Source organism: Heptranchias perlo, chromosome 7, assembly GCF_035084215.1.
Source record: "Heptranchias perlo isolate sHepPer1 chromosome 7, sHepPer1.hap1, whole genome shotgun sequence".
NCBI classification, from domain to species: Eukaryota; Metazoa; Chordata; class Chondrichthyes; order Hexanchiformes; family Hexanchidae; genus Heptranchias; species Heptranchias perlo.
The window spans coordinates 27790264-27816081 of NC_090331.1; the positions used below are offsets into that span (position 1 = coordinate 27790264).

Genomic DNA, 25818 nt, shown 5'->3' on the forward strand with positions numbered 1-25818 from the left:
TACAGGGCTTTGGTGAGACCACACATGGAGTATTTTGTGCAATTTTGGTCTCATTACCTTTTTTTTTATTCATTCATGGGATGTGGGTATCGCTGGCGAGGCCAGCATTTATTGCCCATCCCTAATTGCCCTTGAGAAGGTGGTGGTGAGCTGCCATCTTGAACCGCTGCAGTCCGTGTGGTGAAGGTTCTCCCACAGTGCTGTTAGGAAGGGAGTTCCAGGATTTTGACCCAGCGACGATGAAAGAACGGCGATATATTTCCAAGTCGGGATGGTGAGTGACTTGGAGGGGAACGTGCAGGTGGTGTTGTTCCCATGTAGCTGCTGCTCTTGTCCTTCAAGGTGGTAGAGGTCGCGGGTTTGGGAGGTGCTGTCGAAGAAGCCTTGGCGAGTTGCTGCAGTGCATCCTGTGGATGGTACACACTGCAGCCACTGTGCGCCGGTGGTGAAGGGAGTGAATGTTTAGATTGGTGGATGGGGTGCCAATCAAGCAGGCTGCTTTGTCCTGGATGGTGTCGAGCTTCTTGAGTGTTGTTGGAGCTGCGCTCATCCAGGCAAGTGGAGAGTATTCCATCACACTCCTGACTTGTGCCTTGTAGATGGTGGAAAGGCCTTAGGGAGTCAGGAGGTGAGTCACTTGCCACAGAATATCCAGCCTCTGACCTGCTCTTGTAGCCACAGTATTTATATGGCTGGTCCAGTTAAGTTTCTGGTCAATGGTGACACCCAGGAAGGATATACTTGCGTTAGAGGCAGTGCAACAAAGGTTCACTAGATTGATTCCTGGGATGAGAGGGTTGTTCTATGAAGAAAGATTGAGCAGAATGGGTCTATGTTCTCTGGAGTTTAGAAGAATGAAAGGTGATCTCATTGAAACATATAAAATTCTAAGAGAGTTCGATAGGGTAGATGCTGAGAGGATATTTCCCCTGGCTGGACCACCTAGAACTAAGGGATATCGTCTCAGGATAATGGGTCGGACATTTAGGACTGAGATGAGGAGGAATTTCTTCACTCAGAGGGTCGTAAATTTTTGGAATTCTCTACCCCAGAGGGCTGTGGATGCTCAGTCGTTGCATATATTCAAGGCTGAGATTGATAGATTTTTGGACTCTAAGGGATATGAGGATCGGGCGGGAAAGTGGAGTTGAGGTCGAAGATTAGCCATGATCTTAATGGTTGGCGGAGCAGGCTCGAGGGACGGTAAGGCCTATTCCTGCTCCTATTTCTTACATTTTTTACGTTTATAATGGCACCTCCCAACTCATTTTCCTCTATTTACACTTGGTACATGACATTCAAGGGTATGGTCGTGAAAGTAGGCCTTAGGCCTTGTACTCTGCCCCACCCAGATTGCAAGTCCTGAACAGGGCCTGGGTGCAAACTTGTGGGCCACCAGAAGTTAAGACTTCTCCTTCCACAGGTTGATGTTTTTGGACAGTAGCCAGAAGCCCCTGAATCCAGCAGCCATTAGTGCTGCTGCTGTTGGTCTCTGAGGTCTGCAGTAGTAGCTGGGTTTCTGCCCCCATTTCTGGATGCACAGCCCTTCGGGAGCACATTGTCTGAAGGAATTATTGTCCCTGTTACATTTATATTGCTATCAGCAGAAGCATTGGTTCTGCAGATGACAACAGAAGCCACCTCTTGTGCTTTCATTTAGGCCCTGTAGAGGCAGCAGCATTGTCATCGTTACTTTACAGCAATGCTGCTAAATTCAGGGCTGCCAACAGTGGGATTACAACAGAGTAATTGCAACATAAAATGAACATTAAGACCACCTAACTCAGAGTGCAATGTTATTGAAGGAATGTACTATGAAGTGCATGATTGTCCAGCGGGGTGTTAGACATAAAAGTAACATGATTAAAGCATGAATCCATTTGACAAAACAATACTACCAAGATCTTCTACTCCAGTAGGCAGACAGCTGAAAAAACAATTAAAACCTTTAAAGGCCAGGATATGCAAATAACTCTTTTTTATGGACCTGAAAATAAAGCCTTAACCTTTGTTTTCAAAAAGAAATAAAGTAATGTTTGCACTTCAGCAACATCATGGCTGAAGCTGATTTGCTTTAACTGTGCAGATCTTTTCCAGAATGCAGTATTTCTTATTCAATGTTAAAGAATGCCATATGCAGCTCAGACTGTTTATAGCAAAGCAAAATGTTTTTGCTGGAAGTCCTGCATTCTCATCTTCATTATTGTTTTGAAATGTGAACTACATGAAAACATATTTCATGTTTACATAAATAACAACAACTTGCATTTATATAGTGCCCTTAACATAGTAACACGTCCCAAGGTGCTTCACATGATCGTTATCAAACAAAACTTGACACTGAGCCACATAAGGAGATATTAGGACAGGTGACCAAAATCTTGGTCAAAGAAGTAAGTTTTAAGTCTTAAAGGAGAAGAGGTTGGGAGAGAGGTTTAGGGAGGGAATTCCAGAGCTTAAGGCCTCGGCAGCTAAAGGCACGGCCGTCAATGGTGGAGCGATTAAAATCGGCAATGCGCAAGAGGCAAGAATTGGAGGAGCGCAGAGATCTCGGAGGGCTGTAGGGCTGGAGGAGGTTACAAAGATAGAGAGGGGCGAGGCCAGGGAGGGATTTGAAAACAAGGGTGACAATTTTAAAATTCAGGCGTTCCCAGACCGGGAGCCAATGTAGGTCAGCGAGCACGGGGATGATGGGTGAACGGGACTTGTTACAAGTTAGGTTACGGGCAGCAGAGTTTTGGATGAGCTCAAGTTTATGGATGGTGGAAGATGGGAGGCTGGCCAGGAGAGCATTGGAATAGTCAAGTCTCGAGGTAACAAAGGCATGGATGAGGGTTTTAGCAGCAGATGAGCTGAGGCAGGGGTGGAGATAGGCGATGTTACAGAGGTGGAAGTCGGCGCTTTGGTGATGGAGCGAACATGTGGTAGGAAGCACATTTCAAAATAATAATAATCACCACGTTTCAAAAGGTAATTCATTGTGTAAATGTTTTTAGATATTTTGATGTGAAAGGTGCTATAATAAATGCAAGTTCAATTATTATAAAGCAACAAATGCAACATGATTTCTTATAAACCAGATTTATACTTTTTTAAATGATTCACTTGCTAGTTAAACAAGTCCCAATTCCATTTGCTAGCATTGAACAAATACCATTTAAAAAATATAATTTGTTGATATTTAACCCCATCTCTCTCCTGCAGACACGACAAGCCTTCCATCATAAAGGTTATAAACAAAAAGACCTCAACTTGAAAATCCTAAGTCACTAATATTGTTCATCAGGCATTGTACCTCATGGAGTCCCCAATGTTTCAATCCCAAACTCTTCTGATGGCTTTATAGTCACATTACCTTTCCACTTCAACTATATTTCCCTGCCTTATTAAGTGGAGGTTATTACAACATGGACATAAGCTATGACAAACTGTAGCCAAAATTATTAGTCCTCAGGTCTCTTGGCTAGATATTTATGTAATATAGTAAAAGCCAAACTTAGTTGTGGTATAAAAAAGAGAACACATTCCAAGGAGCTAGTGAGACATTATCCGCATTTCAACCTCCTGCTGAGAGATCGCATTGATGAATGAAGGAGAGGGGAGAAAGTCAGCCAGCATCAATTAAGGAGATTATTGTCCATTGATGTACTCCTCCATATATCACTTACTTTCTGTCTTACTGATGCCCAAAAATAGGCTGCTTTATCTGTGTAGGAATGACAGCGAGGGAGGGCTCTCCTGGCTTGTGTGAAAAGTTGATGACTAGGAGAATTTCTGGTCCATGTCAGAGCCTGATTAGTTGGCCTACAAAAAGCAAGTGATAGTCTGGAAAATTCAGTGTGTGAGACAGCGAAAAGGATTTCCTTGCTTAGATCAAAGGAAAAGAGCTCTTCTCTGCGCCTTTTCCAATGCTTGTATATGTTTTTGGTGGCATGGTAACTAGTCTAGTCTGACCAGTACATATAACCTTTGGAGACTTAAGTACAGTTGTTCTGATTATGTATTCTGTATGATCTTTTTAATTGTTTTGTCTATATATTGAAAGTGATAAATTTACCATCATTTCCAAGTCCCTTTCTAAGTCCCCCTCTGCCAATTCAGTCCCATTAATTGTACACTCAAGACAGACATTTTTTCACCCAATATGCAATAGTTTACATTTATCAGTGTTAAGTATCAGTTGTCATTTGTTCTCAATTGTATAGTCAATGTAAAAGCAGTCACAAATATTTTGCTGCATCTTCTATTTCTATTTTTCTCCCTCTTTTAGTGTCAGCAATAAGTTGACATTTGTTTCAATGTCCAGGTTGTTGGACCTGTTGCACTGGCAGATTAGAAACTGTTGCAGTTTAAATTTTAACCCATGTGTGACTCTACTGAACACCTTTCCTGAATGCTCCATTTCTTATTTTTAAACTAGACATCTATACTTACACCAGGGACACAGTCACGAGCTGCACATTGTCATTCTGTATGAATCAAAAGACTTTGCATGGAATGTCAGCAAAGCCTCACACACTGGACTTCCCATTAGTGGAACTCGCTTCAAAGCACTATCAATCACCCAGGATGCTGTTCCCTGCATATAGGTCAAAAAGAAGTATAAATTCAACGATTTTATGCTTTTAGTGGGAAAGGGGTCGGTACACAGCGCGAACGATCGCAGTGGAGGTACACAATGGGAGGAATCCTAATAGTGATAGCACAGTGAGAAGGATTACAATGATAATGCAGTGAGAGGATTTGTGATAAAAGGAATCTCAGTACTAGAAGAAAGAAAGAAATAACTTGCATTCATATAGCAATGTATCAGGACGTCCTAAAATGCTTCACAGCCAATTAAGTCACTGTTGTTATGTAGGCAAAGCACAACCAATTTGCACACAAGGTCCCACAAACAACAACTGAATGAATGACCAGATATTCTACTATTGATGATGTTGGTTGAGGAAGAAGAACTCCCTGCTCTGCTTCAAATAGTGCCAGTCATCTTTTGCATCCACCTGAGCAGGCAGATGAGGCCTCAAAATAAAGTCTCATTCAAAGTACAGAACCACTGACCATGCAGCACTCCTTTAGTTCTGCACTGAAATGTCAGTCTAGATTATATGCCCAAGTCTGTACTGAGGTTTGAACCCACAGCCTTCTGACTCAGAATGATACCAACTGAGGCAAGCCTATACTTAAAACAAAAAACGCTCTTAAAATCAAATAAAATGCGACTAATTATTTCCCTACTTTGTGTTGTGTGTGCGTAGTTATCTTGTTTTTTGCCTTGATACAAGCTGTTGTACTTATAACCAATGACTTCTTCTAATTTACTTCTTCTAATTGACTCACCAGTGGAAGGAGCAGTGTTTATGAAAGTATACTGGGTATTAGTAGGAGCTGCTTGTGATGGAGGCTATATAGCTCCTTGCGTTGATTTCTGAGATCCCTGACAATTGCTTCCAATACATCTGCTGCAGTTGCTTCTCAGCACATCTTCTGTCATTTGCGTAGGGGTGGCTGGATGTGCTATTACCATGAGAGACAGTGATGTTATCCATACCCTGCCGCTGGGCACTTCCTCATCATGTTGATAGGTCTGTGGGCAGCAATGTGGTGAGTAAAGCTCTGCCTCAAGGTTGTTTCTGTCCAATCCCCCAGTATTTTGAAGACAGAAAAGGGAGCCTTTTGTAGTTTGGATTCCAAGACCATTATAGCTACTGTCAGAACATTCATGAGAGATACCCTAAGTATTCTGAGGAGAATGGGAATACCCCTGAAGATATTCCTATGAACTCTATGGTAAACGACATAGATACAGTTGGTGAATTCCTGCAGACCCAGTGAGGTCTGAATCCCTAAACTCTGCAACTAAAGAAGAAAGTGAGCTATCCCTTTAACCAGCAGACTCTCACTCCTCCACTGCCACCACCACTTGCTCCTCCCTTGTTGGTGCTCTGTGATTCCGCCGTGCTATCTCCTCAAGCACACTATCTAGATTCTCAGGTAAGTATACAGCTGTACGTGCAACAGGTGGTGACAGTGACAAAGGATGCTGTGCTGCTTGTTCCTGTTAGCTGGCTCCTGCAGCAAGCCTACAAAATCAGAAATGGACCATATGTGGCTACTGGCTACAGGAGGCCTCTTAAAACTGTTCTTAATGGCAATGTACTGTATGTGAGACTGTTATGTCTGAGTGAGTCACTAGGGGAAAAAGACATCACAAATACAATACATGATTCCCTGAAAGTGTAAATGCAGGTAGATAAAGCCATATTAAAAGGCAAAAGCATTTTTAGTTTTATAAATGGAGGTAATAGAGACGAGCAAATAAGTGATAACAAAATTGTACAAAAGATCGGCTAGGCCACAGTGTGCAGTTTTGGATGTACCATTATAGGAAAAACATTAAAGTCATGTACCATGTAGAATCACTAGGATGATGCCAAGTGTGGGAAAGTATAGTTATGAAGAGATACTTGTGATTCTGGAGCTATTTCCTGTGGAGCAGAAAAGGCTAAGAGGAGGTTTAATTGAGATTTTTAAAATTGCAAAGCGTTTTGATAGAGTGAATAGAGAAAGACGATTTCCTCTGGCTGAGGGGTCATCAATTTAAAATTGTCATTAAGAGAGTGAGGAGGTTAAGAGAAATTTCTTTATGCAGAGGGTTGTTGGAGCATGGAATACTTTGTTACAAGGAATGATTGAGGCAGAGACCATTGCATCTTTTAAGGGAAAATTGGATAAATGTTTGAACAGAGGCTGTGGGAATCGTTTTAAGTTGCTCTACCAAAGAGTAAGCACACACACAGTTGTCTGAATGGCCTCTATTTAAAAATCCAGGTCTTCCATTGAAAGCTTCTTGAGTTTGGTGGTGTCAGCTATCTCCCATAAGCAGATCCCATGCCAGCGTTGATTCACGCTGCCTTGGTGACAGAGCTATCAGCCATCTTGGTCCTACGCTCTGGAACTCCCTTCTTAAATCTTTTCACGTTGCTACTTCTCTCCTCACCTTTAAAAGTTACTTCAAAACCATTTTGACTGTGCATTTGGTCAACTGCCCTACGATAGCTCAGACCACATTCTTGTATATGAAGTGCCATTTTATTACATTAACTACAAATTTTTGGTGTTCTAATGGCCACTTCCTCTTAAAGCGCTGTACCCACCCTTCCCCGCCCCTTTCCCTGCCCCTCCCTCTACCCTTCCCCTCCCCCCTTCCCCTCCCCTACCTCCCCCTCCCCCTCTTCCCCTCCCCTACCTTCCCCTCCCCTTCCCTTTCCCTTTCCCTCCCCCTCCATTTCCCTTTCCCTTCCCCTCCCCCTCCCTTTCCCTTCCCCTCCCCCTCCCTTTCCCTTTCCCTCCCTCTACCCCTCCCTTCCTCTCCCTCCACCCCTCCCTTCCTCTCCCTCCCTTCCCCTCCTCCTCCCTTCTGAAAATTGAGAATTGAGAAATGTAATGTAAGAATATTTGGGGGTTTTGTTTGAATATGGAATTGTGAACACTTATTTGAAAAAGAAATGCCTTTTTGTGCTACATATATTGAAATATTTTACTTTGAATTACATTTTGATTCCCCCCTCCCCCCTTTTCACACTATTAAAATCACCTTTCTTCATAGTCATTGAATTTGAGCAACCCCTGAACTAGTTTCAAGGTGACTTATCCAGAACTAACTTCTTATTCCCTTAAAAAATACAACAAAAAGAGGCATCAGCCTTATTTGTTACTGTGCACAATATGCAAGCTTGTGACAATCAATGGTCCCCTAACTTCATAATGAAAAGCAATCATTGATGCTAGCACTACATCCCTGGTGGCATGCGATTTGGACCGTTTACATCCTATGGTTGTCTGTCTTCTCCAGCTGTCTTGTGGTTAATCTTTAACAAGTTGGCAGTAATGCTACAAAATGTTGCCAGTCTGTGCAGAATTCGACAAACAACAAAGTATGTGTGGACTTTCCCAAAGCTATGCTGTGATATGTCACCTGTGAATTATAAACATCTAAATGTCATTTTCTAAGTCCCAAGTCTGCACTCAATGACTATTCATCAGGTAATGTTTACCCATTTTAGCTGGTGACTCAAGCCAAAATAAAGTCGCTTCAGACAATAGCTTCTGTCAATTCCACAAGCGTAACTGGCAATAATTTAAAAGCAACACACACTCAAGATTAAGACCTGACCTATCAGCCATCTACTGGTCAACCCTCCTTCTCCCAGTTCAGAATTTGCAAGGGTAAATGAATCGTCAGTCTCTGCCTGGTAATTGGTGCATACGTGCATGATATTCTTGGAATCATGTGCTGTTCCAACATTAATAGGGTTGGAGTTTTGAGGAAGCCTGGAAGAGGCCAAGAGATGATTTCTTGAGGCAATCAAAGTCAGAGGTAAGCTTTTTAAGGAACTGTTGAGCCATTTAGTGACTGTTTGCATTCTGGCAATAGGAAAAGGGGATCTTATAATTCATTGTATCGCATAGGATTTAAAATTTATATAGAATTAAAAGACATTGTAGATTTTTGTGTTAATATTCATTAAGCTTTTAGACCTGACATTAAATTTAACCCTTGCTGAGAAGGTTAGCGATCTTGCTGCATACAAGACATCTGAATGTTTGAACCTCTCTCAAGAGGTTAGACCAGGTTGTCATAGACTAACCAGCTCCTCAACTACAGCCGAGAATGAATATATTATTGTGTTGCCATAACCCTTTATTCCATTGCAAGAGAAGATACTTTTCTTTGCACTTTACTAACTGTTTTAGCATGAACGTTACAGGATGTGGCCTCATGTTAATGTCCTCTATTATCAATAGATGGTTCTGTTACTCGAGTTATGATTAGAACCCTTTCCTCTGTGCTATGACTCTCATAAAGTGAAGGTTAAGGTGCTTACTATTGATTCTACACAGTATTATGCACAAGAATTAAGGGCCTATTTTAACCCAGCCCGCTCGACGGGAACAGTGCAGGTGGGAGGTTAAATTCACGTCTGGGGCCTCCCTTCCTGTACAGTTCCCATTCTTCACCATTTTAACTGATCTGTTTCCAGCTGCACATCAGGCCCCCAGCCCAGACAAGTGGGGTCCTAATTAAAAAGTCAAAGTTGCGTTCCAATGATGTCATACCCGTCCCCATTGCACTCAGTTTCCAGCTTCCAGATCACTACTTCTACACTTTTGTTTCCTTACAACCTTTACTCGGTTTTCTCTGCTTATTATGGGAGCCATTCTTGCTTCTTTGTTCTGGACAGAGATAGACTTGGAGGAGGAGGAGGAGCAGCAGGCTCAGCAACAACCACCACCAGACCCTGAAACTCAGAGTACATTAGGTGAGGGGGACTCTGAGCAGGAGGCCATACCCAACACACACAGTCTACAGGCCAAGATTCACCTTCTTGGACCTAACTGAGGAGTACTGCAAGAAGAGGCTGCGCTTCTCCAGACAGGCCTCTGCAACCTTCTTCAACAGGACCTGCTGCCTGCTGGACCAGGGCCTCAAAGTCACCACAGTCCTGAATAAGGTTCGGGAGTGAAAATAATTCAGGCCTCATGTCAGCGAGCCGAGGCGAGCCTAATGTTTACTCACCTGCCCCATGCTCAACCCTCGCCCACAGTTAAAATCGAGCCTTAGATCTCTGAAAGCCATTGCTATCAAATCAATCAGAGAAACTTGGCAGATCTCTGTAAATCCTGAATCTCTTACCATAATACTAATAGATAGTCCTTTTGAGATGAGTGCGAGGAGCTCATGGACTTCTTTGTCACTAAGAGTGAGACCATCCATTCAGCTGTCCCTGCCGCTGACGTAAAAAAGGAAATAAGGAGAGCAAAGAGAGGGCATGAAAAAATATTAGCTAGTAAGATTGAAGAAAACCCAAAGATGTTTTATCAGTACATTAAGAACAAGAAGATAGCTAAGGAAAATGTGGGACCTATCAGGGATGATAAGGGTAACTTGTGTATAGAAGCAGAGGATGTGGGTAGGGTTTTAAATGAATATTTTGTCTCCATATTCACAAAGGAAAGGGATGATCCGGACGTAGTAGTTAAAGAGGAGAGGTGTGAAATATTGGATAAGGTAAACATAACGAGAGAGAAAGTACTAGAGGGACTGGAATCTTTGAAAGTTGATAAGTCACCATGGCCAGATGGATTGTTTCCTAGGCTATTGAAGGAAGCCAGGGAGGAAATAGCGGATGCTTTGAGGATCATTTTCCAATCCTCATTAGATACAGGGGAGGTACCGGAGGACTGGAAGACTGCAAATGTAATGCCATTGTTTAAAAAGGGTATGAGGGAAAGGCTGAACAATTATAGGCCGGTCAGTCTTACCTCAGTGGTGGGCAAACTATTAGAATCAATACTGAGAGATAGGATAAACTGTCACTTGGAAAGGCATGGTTTAATCAGGGACAGTCAGCATGGATTTGTTCAGAGAAGGTCATGCCTTACAAATCTGATTAAATTCTTTGAAGGAGTGACAAGGAGGATTGATGAGGGTAGTGCAGTGGATGTTGTCTACATGGATTTTAGTAAAGCATTTGACAAGGTCCCACATGGCAGACTGGTCAGAAAGGTAAAAGCCCATGGGATGCAGGGAAATGTGGCGAATTGCATCCAAAATTGGCTCAGTAACAGGAAACAAAGGGTAAAAGTCGATGGATGTCTTTGCGAATGGAAATCAGTTTCCAGTGGTGTGCCACAGGGCTCAGTGTTGGGTCCCTTGCTGTTTGTGGTATATATTAATGATTTGGACTTGAATGTAGCGGGCATGATTGGCAAATTTGCAGAGGACACAAAAATTGGCCGTGTAGTTGATAGTGAAGAGGATAGCTGTAAACTCCAAGAAGATATCAATGGGTTGGTGGAGTGGGTGGAAAAGTGGCAAATGGAGTTCAACCCGGAGAAGTGTGAGGTAATGCACTTAGGGAGGGCAAACAGTAAAAGGGAATTCGCAGTAAACGGGAATATATTGAGAGGGGTAGAGGAAGTGAGAGACCTTGGAGTGCATGTGCATAGGTCCCTGAAGGTGGCAGTACAGGTAGATAAAGTTGTGAAGAAGGCATACGGAATGCTCTCCGTTATTAGCCGAGGTATAAAATACAAAAGCAGGGATGTAATGATGGAACTGTATAAAACACTGGTAAGGCCACAGCTGGAGTATTGTGCGCAGTTCTGGTCACCACATTACAGGAAGGACGTAATTGCTGTGGAGAGCGTGCAGAGAAGATTTACAAGAATGTTGCCAGGGCTTGAGAATCGTAGCTACGAGGAGAGATTGGATAGGCTGGGGTTGTTTTCTTTGGAGCAGAGGAGGCTGAGGGGTGACTTGATTGAGGTGTACAAAATTATGAGGGGCCCAGACAAAGTAGACAGGAAGTACCTGTTTCCCTTAGCAGAGAGTTCAAGAACTAGAGGACACAGATTTAAGCTGATTGGCGGAAGGAATAGAGAGGACATGAGGAAAAACGTTTTTACCCAGAGGGTGGTGGGTGTATGGAATTCGCTGCCCGAATTGGTGGAAGAGGCAGGGACCCTCAACTCTTTTAAAAAGTACCCGGACCTGCACTTAAAGTGTTGTAAGCTGCAGGGCTACGGACCGGGTGCTGGAAGGTGGGATTAGAATGGGCACCTGGTTGTTGTTCGAGCCAGCGTGGACACGATGGTCCAAATGGCTCCCTTCTGTGCTGTATCTTTTCTATGGTACCCTCCCTTCCCTGAGCCCACCAAGCCAAACTTCCTCTGCGGTTCCTCCCTGCCCTAGCCCTGAACTCGCATCTTTCTCTAGTTTCTCTCCTATCTTCCCTCATGTCCCCTCAGAGCTCACCTTGACCATGAGACCCACCTCCTGCTCCCTTGAACCTATTCCCACTAAACTGCCGACGACCCAACTTCCCTTCCTGGCCTTCATGTTAGCTGACATTATTAATGGTTCCATCTCCTCAGGTGTTGTCCCCCTCCGCAAACCCACCCTTGACCCCTTTGTCCTTGGAATCTACCACCCCATCTCCAACCTCCCTTTCCTCTGCAACATCCTTGAATGTCTTGTCGCCTCCCAAATCCAAGCCCATCATTCCCACAACTCCATGTTTGAACCCCTCCAATGAGGCTTCCATCCCTAACAGAGTACTGAAATGGCCCTTATCAAAGTCACAAATTACATCCTATGTGACTGTGACCATGGTAAACTATCCCTCCTCATCCTTCTTGACCTGTCTGCAGCCTTTGACACGGTTGACTGCACCATTCTTCTCCAATTTTTCTCCTCCAATTTCTCTCCTCCATTGTCGAACTGGGTGGGACTGCGCTCACCTGGTTCCATTCTTATCTATCCAGTCATAGCCAGAGATGGCTTCTCTTCCTGCTCCCACAACATTACCTCTAGATTCCCCCAAGAATCTTTCCTTGGCCCACTCCTATTTCTCATCTACATGCTGCCTGATGACACCCAGCTCTAACTCACCACCACCTCCCTCAACACCTCCACTATCTCTGATTTGTCATACAGCTTGTCTGACATCCAGTAATGGATGAGCAAAAATTTCCTGCAACTAAATATTGGGAAGAGCAAAGCCATTATCTTCGGTCCCCACCACAAACTCCGTTCCCGAGCCACCGACTCCATCCCTCTCCCTGGCCACTGTCTGAGGCTAAACCTCAGAATTCTATTCGACCCTGAGATGCGTTTCCGACCACGTATCCATCACCAAGACCACCCACTTTCACCTCCGTAACATCGCTCGTCTCCACATTTGCTGCTGAAACCCTCATCCATGCCTTTGGTACCTCTCGACTTGACAAATCCAATGCTCTCCTGGCCGACCTCCCATCTTCCACCCTCCATAAACTTAAGCTCATCCAAAACTCTGCTGCCCATATCCTAACGCACACCAAGTCCTGTTTACCCATCCTCCTTGTTTTTAAATCCCTCCATGGCCTCTCCCCTTCCTTTCTCTGTACCCTCCTACAGCCCTGCAGCCCTCCAAGATCTCTGTGCTCCTCCAGTTCCAGCCTCTTGTGCATCGCTGAGTTTAATCACACCACCATTGGCGCCGTGCCTTCAGCTGCCTAGTCCCTAAGCTCTGGAATTCCCTCCCTAAACCTCTCCACCTCTCTACCCCTCTCTTCTTCTTTAAGATGCCCCTTAAAAGCTACCTCTTTGACCAAGAGTTGATCACCTGTCCTAATATCTCCTTATGTGGCTCGGTGTCAAATTTTGTTGGATAACACTCCTGTGAAGCGCCTTGGAATGTTTTACTACGTTAAAGGTGCTATATAAATGCAATTTGTTGTTGTTGATCAAAAACCAAGAGATCGAGCCATTTTATGTCTTGTGTTTTCGCTTATTCTGTGTATTGGTGACTGATGCAGAAATGAGAGACTTCCGAATCCTTTTTTGCAGGCATAGAATAAAGATATGCATTTCATGTTTAATTTTCAAAAACAAAAATAATCAATATGCCAAATAAAAAACAATATAGTGCGCATTGAAAAATTCATCAGAATATAATATATTAAAATGTGTCATACAAATCATCCCGTATAATGGATCCCAAAGATAAAGTTAGAACACTGTAGCAGCAATTCTCCAACCTGCCCTCCCTTTGAGCAAGGCTCCCTGCTGCAAGTAATAGGTCATTCAATTTACCCTCTAGAGTCCTTGACAAAGTCTTTACATTTTTTTGAGGAAAGCAGTGTATTGACAAAGGGAATGTTTTGGAGGTTTTATTTATTTGTAATGGATTTTCAGAGGGTATTTGATAAGGTGCCACATAGAGACTGATTATAAAAATTAAGATGTGTTATTAAAGGGATAGAGAGCAAAGAAATTAAATGAACATTTTTCCACTGGTGGTTATGTGGGTAATGGTGTTTCCCAGGTATGTGTGCTGGGACCTCTTCTTTTCCATGTATATAAACGATTGGGACATGGACACAGGAGGAATGATATTGAAGTTTGCCAATGATAATGAATTAGGAGATATGGCAATGTGTGAGGAATATTGTAAGAGCACTGTGGTAAAATGGATTTTTGATAGTGTTAATTTTTTTACTCATATTCTTGTAATGTTAGATTCAGTATGTAAGGGGTTAACTCCCAAGGCTGCACGCAGTATAACAGAAAACCATCAGTCTGGTTGTCCATTAGATTCTTTTCAAGATGCAGGTTATTTTAGGTTCATACAATAGTGATTTGAAGTTAATTATTAGCCGTCCCACGGGTTGTCATTATTTATAATCTCAAACATCTCGTGGCATTGTCAGAGTTGGCTTTACTACACCTCATTGTCTCTGGTGTTATTTTGTTCAACTCATATAGCAGGGGGCAAAGACTGGCAGACTCTTGGAAACCTCCTGCCCCTCTCCGTGGAGAGGCCTTCATCCTAGGGTAATGACTTCGATTGACAGCTACTTTTGAGTCCCTTGAATAAACAGGCAGTTCCTTGGTGGTCTGGTGCACTTTGTGACTGACAGTTCAGTAGGCAGAGACTTCGTCTCACTGACTTAAGGAGGCAATTCACAGAGAGATGCTCTCAGTCTCAGAGAAAGAGAGAAAGGATGCACCTAGCAGCCGATGGCTGACTGCATTTTAAAGCCTGAGCCAGCTTAGTCTGGAAGGGTTAACCCTAGTGTAAGTGGAACAGAAAAGGGTAAAGGAGGATCTAATGGCAGTTTTCAAAATTATGAAAGGTTTTGAGGGGGAAACGTTGAAAGATTGTTTGCACTGGTTGGCAAATCAGTGACAATGGACATAGACTGTAGATAATTACTAGAAGAATAAAGTTTCAGGGAAAGGTAGAAGATTTTTTTTTGACAGAGGGTTATTAATGTATCTGCAATATCGGAATTTAAAGGGAACTGGTTAAGTATTTGAAAAGGAAGAATATAAAAAGAATAGAGAGAGATCAGAGAAACGAGATTAGATGGGTCCAGTTGAAGAGCGAGCATCGGCACAGGCCTGATGGGCCATATGGCCCCTTTTTGTGCTATAATTTCTCTGATTCTGTAGCTAACATGTTAGTAACTTGCCACATATAGTATATGGTATTATCTAATTTCTACTATTTTATCACAGAACTTTTGCTGTGGATTACATGGATTAAAGTATTTTATAACAATAATAATTAATATATTATAACAGTAAATGATTTGTAAGGAATTACTGGGAAAGAAAACATTGTGATATAAGAATTACAGAACTCATATTTTGGACTAAAGAGTTGTAATGTCATGAGGTTGTTTATTTTCAGGTGAATATCTTTATGACTAATATAAGTTTGTAATTCATATTCCCAATCAAACCCATGTGATGTATTGTGTAATCATTGACTAATTACAACGCACAAGGAGAATGTCATGTGTCAGAATATGTGTGTAGTGATCATGAATTTTCAACCTGGGATGCCCTTTTAATAACATACTAAATATTAGTATAATTATGTTTCACATGTTTCATTTATCTGAGGCTGGAAAGTAGGCACTTATCAGTCACGTTAAACTTGATTTTGTGCTTGTGTGATCAGTCTCCTTCATGTGCTCGTCAAGTGGGTATATATGTCCATGGCATCTCAATCTCTACAATTCGGGTGAGGTGGGGGCAGGGGGCAGTCCATCTATATTATCTGATTCCCTGTGAACTTTTGGTACTGTTTGCCTGTGGGGTCAATTCTCTGGACATCCAGGGGAAAATCCAGCCTGAGGTCTTTTCAGTCACGAGGTCCGATAACCTGGCAGAGTAGCATATGTATGTTTTAATCTCACAGGTGGGCTGCTTCGTTTATCTGCATTCCTGGCAGTCTAGAAGACTTATGTATCCACAGTGTTTGATATCCTCGTTAGCCTCGGGGGGACATCTGTCTTTGGTATTTAATTTCATGGTAATAAACTGGATTAATTTACAATATCACTGACAGTCTTCTGGGTTATCTATCATAGCTACACTCAAATGGTGTGAGAGGTAAGTCAGTGCCCTTTTAATGAATTAGTTGTGTTGGCAACTCTCACATATACACATGCATATGTTACATTGTGAGTTTATTTCAAGATTCGGAGCTTTGTTGGTGTATAAATACCAGATCTGATCTACAGTGATTCTGGACACAAAATCTCAGATAACCTTGTTACTACTCTGTTAGTATCTCAGCCTCAGTGTTTGTATTTTTTGTAGCTGGAATATTCTAGTTCCAGCCACAAATATGAGGCTGAAAACTCATTGTATCGTGCCACAAACTATTCTTCTCAGGAACACTTGATTGTTTACCTTAATTATCAGAACTTACGGCTGAAATTTAATTGAGAATTCTGTAACTGAAAGAAATATTGATCAGTCTTATTGAAACATCTAGTGATATTTCCTTCAACTTCAGTCAAGATTAGATTACAATTCAATGACAGCCGACAGAAAAATATCTTTCACAGTGTGTCCAATGTTTGTTATTTAAGACCATAATGATATTGTTAATTTCAATCTGTTTAGTACTCCTTAACTTGATTTGTATGTTCTGAGTTATCAGCTGCTAATATCCAGATCTTGACAAGTTTATGTTCCATTATAGGTAACTTGCACAGCTTAGCATTTCCTTACTGTCTCATTGCATTTATAAACGTACATGAGCAATGGTTTTTGTAGCTGACTTGTTGATTTCCAACTCAACAGATGTAGGCTCAGTTGAGGGTTTGGCATATCACAAAGCTTGGGATACTCTCTACTGGACAAGTTCTACAACTTCAACTATTACAAGGCACACAATTGACCAAAACAGGTTTGGAGCTTTTGACCAAGAAATCATAGTTTCAATGTCTCCTGATGATCATCCTCATGTGCTTGCGTTGGATGAGTGCAACAAGTAAGAAGGTCAATTTTTATAGTTCATTCGATTCATAATTTGTAATTGCCATTTTAGTGTAATTCTACTTTATCATTATCTAGCACTATATAAACAGTGTGTAAATTTAAAGAAATTCATTGTTTTGCAATTGTTTATCTATTTTCACTTCTCAATACGTGGAAATTATAATCTTTACTGTTTAGGTAACTCCATGTACCATTCCTGGATGAGAATGCAAGTAGTTGACTTTCTCTTGAATGGTATTGCTGAACTTGTGGCAGGGTGCACACAAAAGATTGCACCTCTTCTCGATGAGAAAGCATCTTGCCTCCATTTCATGGTTCCTCCAGATGGCCTGGCTAAAATCCAGAACTGGAGAATAATACCTGCGTTCCACCACTTTCCAATTATGTATTGGTATTCCAACAAGCTACATCCCCACACTTCTCATTAAAACCCTTTTTTTGTAAAAATGAGTACATTGTGGGTACGGTAGCATAGTGGTTAATGGATTAATAATCCAGAGGCCTCGACTAAACTAATAATCTGGAGTCATGAGTTCAAATCCTGCCATGGCAGCTGGGGAATTTAAATTCAATTAATTAAAATAAAATCTGGAATAAAAAAAATCTAGTATCAGTAATGATGGCCATGAAACTACCGGATTGTCGTAAAAACCCATCTGGTTCACTCATGTCTTTCAGGGAAGGAAGCCTGCCGTCTGGCCTGTATGTGGCTCCAGACCCACAGCAATGTGGTTGATTCTTAATTGCCCTCTGATATGGCCGAGCAAGCCACTCAGTTGTGCAATCTCGCTACAGAAAGTCACAATAAGAATAAAACTGGACGGACCACTAGGCACCGGACACAACAAAGGCAAACCAAGCCCTGTCGACCCTGCAAAGTCCTCCTCACTAACATCTGGGGACTTGTGCCAAAATTGGGAGAGCTGTCCCACAGACCAGTTAGAACTGCCTGACAGAATCATACCTTTCAGCCAACATCCCAGACTCTTCCATCACCATCCCTGGGTATGTCCTGTCCCACCGGCACCAGAGGTGGCGGTACAGTGATATACAGTCAGGAGGGAGTGGTCCTGGGAGCCTGAACATTGACTCCGGACCCCATGAAATCTCATGGTATCAGGTCAAACACAGGGCAAGGCAAGGAAACCTCCTGCTGATTACCACCTACCGCCCTCTCTCAGCTGATGAATCGGCCCTCCTCCTTGTTGAGCACCACTTGGAGGAAGCACTGAGGGTAGCAAGGGCACAGAATGTACTCTGGGCGGGGGACTTCAATGCCCATCACCAAGAGTGGCTCAGTAGCACCACTACTGACCGAGCTGGCCGAGTCCTGAGCGACATAGCTGAAAGACTGGGCTTGCAGCAGGTGGTGAGTGAATCAACACGAGGGAAAAACCTACTTGACCTTATCCTCACCAATCTACCTGTCGCAGATGCATCTGTCCATGACAGTATTGGTAAGAGTGACCACTGCACAGTCCTTGTGGAGACGAAGTCCCGTCTTCGCACTGAGGACACAATCCAACGTGTTGTGTGGCACTACCACCGTGCTAAATGGGTTAGATTCAGAACAGATCTAGCAGCTCAAAACTGGGCATTCATGAGGCGCTGTGGGCCATCAGCAGCAGCAGAATTGTATTCCAGCACAATCTGTAATCTCATGACCTGGCATAATCCTCACTCTACCATAACCAACAAGCCACGGGATCAACCCTGGTTCAATGAGGAGTGTAGAAGAGCATGCCAGGAGCAGCACCAGGCATACCTAAAAATGACGTGCCAACCTGGTGAAGCTACAACCCAGGACTACATGCATGCTAAACAGCGGAAGCAACATGCTACAGACAGAGCTAAGCGATTCCACAACCAACGGATCAGATCAAAGCTCTGTAGTCCTGCTACATCCAGTTGTGAATGCTGGTGGACAATTAAACAACTAACGGGAGAAGGAGGCTCTGTGAACATCCCCATCCTCGATGATGGCAGAGTCCAGCATGTGAGCGCAAAAGACAAGGCTGAAGCGTTTGCAACCATCTTCAGCCAGAAGTGCCGAGTGGATGATCCATCTCGGCCTCCTCCCGATATCCCCACCATCACAGAAGCCAGTCTTCAGCCAATTCGATTCACTCCACGTGATATCAAGAAATGGCTGAGTGCACTGGATACTACAAAGGCTATGAACCCCGACGACATCCCATCTGTGATGCTGGAAGCCTTGTGCTCCAGAACTAGCCGCGTCTCTAACCAAACTGTTCCAGTACAGCTACAACACTGGCATCGACCCGACAATGTGGAAAATTGCCCAGGTATGTCCTGTCCATAAAAAGCAGGACAAATCCAATCCGGCCAATTACCACCCCATCAGTCTACTCTCAGTCATCAGCAAAGTGATGGAAGGTGTCATTGACAGTGCTATCAAGTGGCACTTACTCACCAATAACCTGCTCACCAATGCTCAGTTTGGGTTCCGTCGGGACCACTCGGCTCCAGACCTCATTACAGCCTTGGTCCAAACATGAACAAAAGAGCTGAATTCCAGAGGTGAGATGAGAGTGACTGCCCTTGACATCAAGGCAGCATTTGACCCAGTGTGGCACCAAGGAGCCCTAGTAAAATTGAAGTCAATGGGAATCAGGGGGAAAACTCTCCAGTGGCTGGAGTCATACCTAGCACAGAGTAAGATGGTTGTTGTTGTTGGAGGTCAATCATCTCGGCCCCAGGACATTGCTGCAGGAGTTCCTCAGGGCAATGTCCTTGGCCCAACCATCTTCAGCTGCTTCATCAATGACCTTCACTCCATTATAAGGTCAGAAATGGGGATGTTCGCTGATGGTTGCACAGTGTTCAGTTCCATTTGCAACCACTCAGATAATGAAGCAGTCCAAGCCCATATGCAGCAAGACCTGGACAACATCCAGGCTTGGGCTGATAAGTGGCAAGTAACATTCGCGTCAGACAAGTGCCAGGCAATGATCATCTCCAACAAGAGAGAGTCTAACCACCTCCCCTTGACATTCAACGGCATTACCATCATTGAATCCCCCATCATCAACATCCTGGGGGTCACCATTGACCAGAAACATAACTGGACCAGCCACGTAAATACTGTGGCTACAAGAGCAAGTCAGAGGCTGGGTATTCTGTGGCGAGTGACTCACCTCCTGACTCCCCAAAGCCTTTCCACCATCTACAAGGCACAGGTCAATGTGATGGAATACTCTCCACTTGCCTGGATGAGTGCAGCTCCAACAACACTCAAGAAGCTCGACACCATCCAGGACAAAGTAGCCCACTTGATTGGCATCCCATCCACCACCCTAAACATTCACTCCCTTCATCACTGGTGCACCGTGGCTGCAGTGTGTACCACCTACAGGATGCACTGCAGCAACTCGCCAAGGCTTCTTCGACAGCACCTCCCAAACCCGCGACCTGTACCACCTAGAAGGACAAGGGCAGCAGGCACATGGGAACAACACCACCTGCATTTTCCCCTCCAAGTCACACACTATCCCGACTTAGAAATATATTGCCATTCCTTCATCGTTGCTGGGTCAAAATCCTGGAACTCCCTACCTAACAGCGGACTGCAGCGGTTCAAGAAGGCGGCTCACCACCACCTTCTCAAGGGCAATTAGAGATGGGCGATAAATGCTGGCCTTGCCAGCGACGCCCACATCCCATGAACGAATGATAAAAAAAGAATATATGGAGTCCCAATTGGAGAGATCAGTGTTGTTTCCTTCACTCTTCTGAATTTCTAGCCTCAGTCACGCTGGAAAATCACCAAGCAATGATTCAGCTGTCATGAGTCCGATTGGAAAGGATTTCTCATGCAGTAAATTCTTCCAAAGTCAATTGGCCACAGGCTTCCTGGCATCTGGCGCCTGGGAAATACTGCCCACTCTCCACTCTTGGATTTCGAGCATTCATGGTTAAGGAGCAGCATGAAAAAAGAAATTGCATGCCTGACAGGAAAGTACACATTCTTTTAAAGAAAACAAACTGTGATAGGATAGTGAAGGACTTTGGGATGCCTTGAGGTCGTGAAAGGCAGTATATAAATGCAAGTTTGTTCTTTCTTTCCCAGTGTGATTTCTGGATGTTTTACTATAAGATACATAATTTGAAGATAATATGTTGGTAAAAATATATTTTCTCTGCCACAGAACAACTCACCTTACAAACAATCTAAACAGTTAAGCCTCTTTTACAACTGATAAAGAAAAAACAAAACAATATTTGTGTTAAATGGAATTTGTTGTTTTTTTTGTTTTGGTGTTTATTTAAAAAAATACTGTTAACATTTCAGAAATGGGTTCAAACGTTTGATTAAAAAAACACAGGGAAGAACAGATGCTAAAGCTAATTAATTGTTTTTCGAAGTGTTACTGCTAACTTAGCCCCTATTTAAATGGATTTGGAAAAAAAAACAGTTGTGATTTTCATAAATTATTGTTTTTTGTTGTGATAGTATCAGTGATATATTGCTATATCATTTCTAATTGTTTCCAGTCCTCAACAAAGGTTATATTCATTAGTTATTTTACATTTCTGAAATATGAATGCTACACAAAATCACTTATTCATTGGAAATTGGTTTTGATTCTAGCCCAGACAGATGGGGTAAAATTATTTCCTCTCTCTGTTGGCTTGGTCTTAAATCAAATCAAGTTCCTTGTGGACAGTGAGTCTACAGTATAAAATCTGTGCTTGTATTTAGCAGTAATTTACAGTATCACACATAAAAGCCATAATGATAGAAACTATGGGATATGAAAGCGTTACTTTTATATGGTACTCTGAAACTTTGATTGACCTGCTTTAATGAAGCAATGTTGGATCTTTTTTATGCTGTACCAGACTTTAGTTCACAATGACATTGGATAAAAAACATAAAACACATTTTATTTCCTATTCTGTCATCCTTCCCTTGATAGTCACACATTTCTAATTGGCAGCAGAAACATTAGAAGTGTCTGTATGCCAGGATAAGGATATAAGGCAGAGCAAAACCCTAATCCCAAAAATTCATATCATGAGGCTCCTTGGATTAGAAAAAGAGGTACATTTCCAAACCCAAACCATATAAGCATATATATTCCTAGCATGCTGTCGATGTCTTCTCCCCCCTGCCAATCAAAAGACACCTAAAGAGTTACTTAAAATGCGATATAATACTGCAGCAGCAAAATTCTAAGATTTGGTTGTCACTTGGTTGATTCCAACAACAAGATGGAACACACAAAATTATGAGATTAAAAAACAACTGTTTAATTTGGAAAAATATAAGTATTCAGAGAACTGGCCTGAACTTGGTGGGGATGAAATTCACCTTATGCAAAATGTGCAATAGCAAATCGGCAACCCGTTTTACACTCCACTCAATTTTCTTTACCACAATGGGTGATTTCTAGGCTATTATCTATTATATATTAAAAAGTTAGATGAAAAGAAAAAGAACTTGTGTTTATTTAACATCTTTCATGACCTAAGGACCTCCCAAAGTGCTTCACAGCTAATAAAGAACTTTTGAAGTGTAGTCACCGCTGTAATGTAAGCAAACATGACAGCCAATTTGCACACAGCAAGGTCCTGCAAACAACAATATGATAAATGACCAGATAATCTTCATTGGCTGTAAAGCGCTTTGGGATGTTTTGAGATTGTGAAAAGCATTATATAAATACAAGTCTTTTCTCTTCTTTCTGAAAGTCGGCAGCTCCAACAGTGCAACGTTTCCTCAGTGTCACAAAGATTATTGTGATAAAGTCTCTGGAATGAGACTTGAATTCATGACCTTCTGACTCAGAGGCGAGAGTGCTACCACTGAACCAAATCTGACAACTACGCATATATCTCAAAATGCATTGAAAACTCCTGCATCAACTGCCCCTTTTTGATTTTTAATTTTAAGCATGTCCACATTTATCTGCCAGGCTTGTTATATCTGTGATGAGTATTTTCATAGAATCATAGAAGTTTACAACATGGAAACAGGCCCTTCGGCCCAACAAGTCCATGTCGCCCAGTTTATACCACTAAGCTAGTCCCAATTGCCTGCACTTGGCCCATATCCCTCTATACCAATCTTACCAATGTAACTGTCCAAATGCTTTTTAAAAGTCAAAATTGTACCCGCCTCTACTACTGCCTCTGGCAGCTCGTTCCAGACACTCACCACCCTTTGAGTGAAAAAATTGCCCCTCTGGACCCTTTTGTATCTCTCCCCTCTCACCTTAAATCTATGCCCCCTCGTTATAGACTCCCCTACCTTTGGGAAAAGATTTTGACTATCTAACTTATCTATGCCCCTCATTATTTTATAGACTTCTATAAGATCACCCCGAAACCTCCTACTCTCCAGGGAAAAAAGTCTCAGTCTATCCAACCTCTCCCTATAAGTCAAACCATCAAGTCCCGGTAGCATCCTAGTAAATCTTTTCTGCACTCTTTCTAGTTTAATAATATCCTTTCTATAATAGGGTGACCAGAACTGTATACAGTATTCCAAGTGTGGCCTTACTAATGTCTTGTACAACTTCAACAAGACATCCCAACTCCTGTATTCAATGTTCTGACCAATGAAACCAAGCATGCCGAATGCCTTCTTCACCACCCGATCCACCTGTGACTCCACTTTCAAGGAGCTATGAACCTGTACTCCCAGATCTCTTTGTTCTATAACTCTCCCCAACGCCCTACCATTAACGGAGTAGGTCCTGGCCCGATTCGATCTACCAAAATGCATCACCTCACATTTATCTAAATTAAACTCCGTCTGCCATTCATCGGCCCACTGGCCCAATTTATCAAGATCCCGTTGCAATCCTAGATAACCTTCTTCACTGTCCACAATGCCACCAATCTTGGTGTCATCTGCAAACTTACTAACCATTCCTCCTAAATTCTCATCCAAATCATTAATATAAATAACAAATAACAGCGGACCCAGCACCGATCCCTGAGGCACACCGCTGGTCACAGGCCTCCAGTTTGAAAAACAACCCTCTACAACCACCCTCTGTCTTCTGTCGTCAATCCAATTTTATATCCAATTGGCTACCTCACCTTGGATCCCGTGAGATTTAACCTTATATAACAACCTACCATGCGGTACCTTGTCAAAGGCTTTGCTAAAGTCCATGTAGACCACGTCTACTGCACAGCCCTCATCTATCTTCTTGGTTACCCCTTCAAAAAATTCAATCAAATTCGTGAGACATGATTTTCCTCTCACAAAACCATGCTGACTGTTCCTAATCAGTCCCTGCCTCTCCAAATGCCTGTAGATCCTGTCTTTCAGAATACCCTCTCACAACTTACCCACTACAGATGTCAGTCTCACTGGTCTGTAGTTCCCAGGCTTTTCCCTGCCGCCCTTCTTAAACAAAGGCACAACATTTGCTACCCTCCAATCTTCAGGCACCTCACCTGTAGCTGTCGATGATTTAAATATCTCTGCTAGGAGACCCGCAATTTCCTCCCTAACCTCCCATAACGTCCTGGGATACATTTCATCAGGTCCCGGAGATTTATCTACCTTGATGCGCGTTAAGACTTCCAGCACCTCCCTCTCTGTAATATGTACACTCCTCAAGACATCACTATTTATTTCCCCAAGTTCCCTAACATCCTTTCTCAACCGTAAATACCGATGTGAAATATTCATTCAGGATCTCACCCATCTCTTGTGGTTCCGCACATAGATGACCTTGTTGATCCTTAAGAGGCCCTACTCTCTCCCTAGTTACTCTTTTTCATTGTTAAATGTCACATAACGTTAGCAACTAACACAATAACTGCTATTTTCTACTGAGAGTGTTTTGAAAAAAAACTGGTTTGAGTATACATGTAGTTACAGGCTGTGACCACTAGGTACTGCCCAGGAACAGACTTCTGGAAAGATTCTGGCGGCTCCTTTGCCATTTTTTCTTGTTTTCTTCATTGGAAAAGTTCATTTTTTAAATCTATTTGGACCTCATGAGTTTATTAATGAAATTGGAGCATTTTTTTAAAATTGAGGCATCCTAGTAGATTTTTTAAAAATCGGGACCCACTCACGATTTAAAAGAAATCATGACCTCTTAAAGTAAGAGGAGGATGGATAGCGTCCTCTGCAGTTGCGACCATGAGTCCAGGATGGTGTGTTATCTACCTGGTGCAAGGGTAAAGGACACCTCAGAGCAACTGCAGAGGGACTTGCAAAGGGAGAGGGAGGAACCAGTTGTCGTGGTCCATGTCGGCACCAATGACATAAGGAAGAACAAGGAGGAGGTCCTGCTAAGGAAATATCAGAAGTTAGGAACTAAATTAAAAGCAGGAGCTCACGGGTGGTAATCTCAGGATTACTAGCTGAGCCACACGCTAATTGGCATAGGGATAGGCAGATCGGAAAGGTGAATGTGTGGCTGAAAGAGTGGTGCAGAAAGCCGGGGTTCCATTTCATGGGACACTGGCACCAATAATGGGACAGGAAGGAACTGTACCACTGGGATGGGCTCCATCTGAGCTGGAGTGGGAACAGAGTCCTCGCGGAAATGATAAATAGGGCAGTGGATAAGGCTTTAAACTAGCAATAATAGCAATAACAAAAGCCTAAAGATAAAAGAAACAGGAGATGAGTGTAAAGGTCAGACCAGGGTAAGGAATAAAGATAACATAAACAGTCAAGGAACAAATGCGGTTAAAAAACAGAAGTGTGAAAGAACTGTTAAAAAATAAAGTAAAAGGAATAACAATTAAAGACGAATTAAACTGCCTGAATAGCGCATCCAAAATAAAATGGGGGCTCTGGAGGCTATAATCCGTAACGAGGAACCAGATGTCGTCGGAATAAATGAAACATGGTTACATAAAGAACAGGACTGGCAACTAAATATTGCAGGTTATAACATAATAAGAAAGGATACTGAAGGAAGAAGGGGGCGTGAAGTATCTGTACTAATTAGAGATAACATAATGACAGT

General features: G+C 42.7%; 1 protein-coding gene across 1 annotated transcript in view; it reads left to right on the plus strand.

The window, feature by feature from the left end:
* Nucleotides 1-25818, plus strand: part of LOC137323576 (low-density lipoprotein receptor-related protein 1-like) — a 1400855-nt gene that overhangs the window by 1090744 nt on the left and 284293 nt on the right. Inside the window, exon 42 of the mRNA XM_067987196.1 lies at nucleotides 16652-16841. Coding sequence (XP_067843297.1) covers nucleotides 16652-16841 — 190 coding nt within the window. The remainder of the gene's footprint in view (nucleotides 1-16651; nucleotides 16842-25818) is intronic.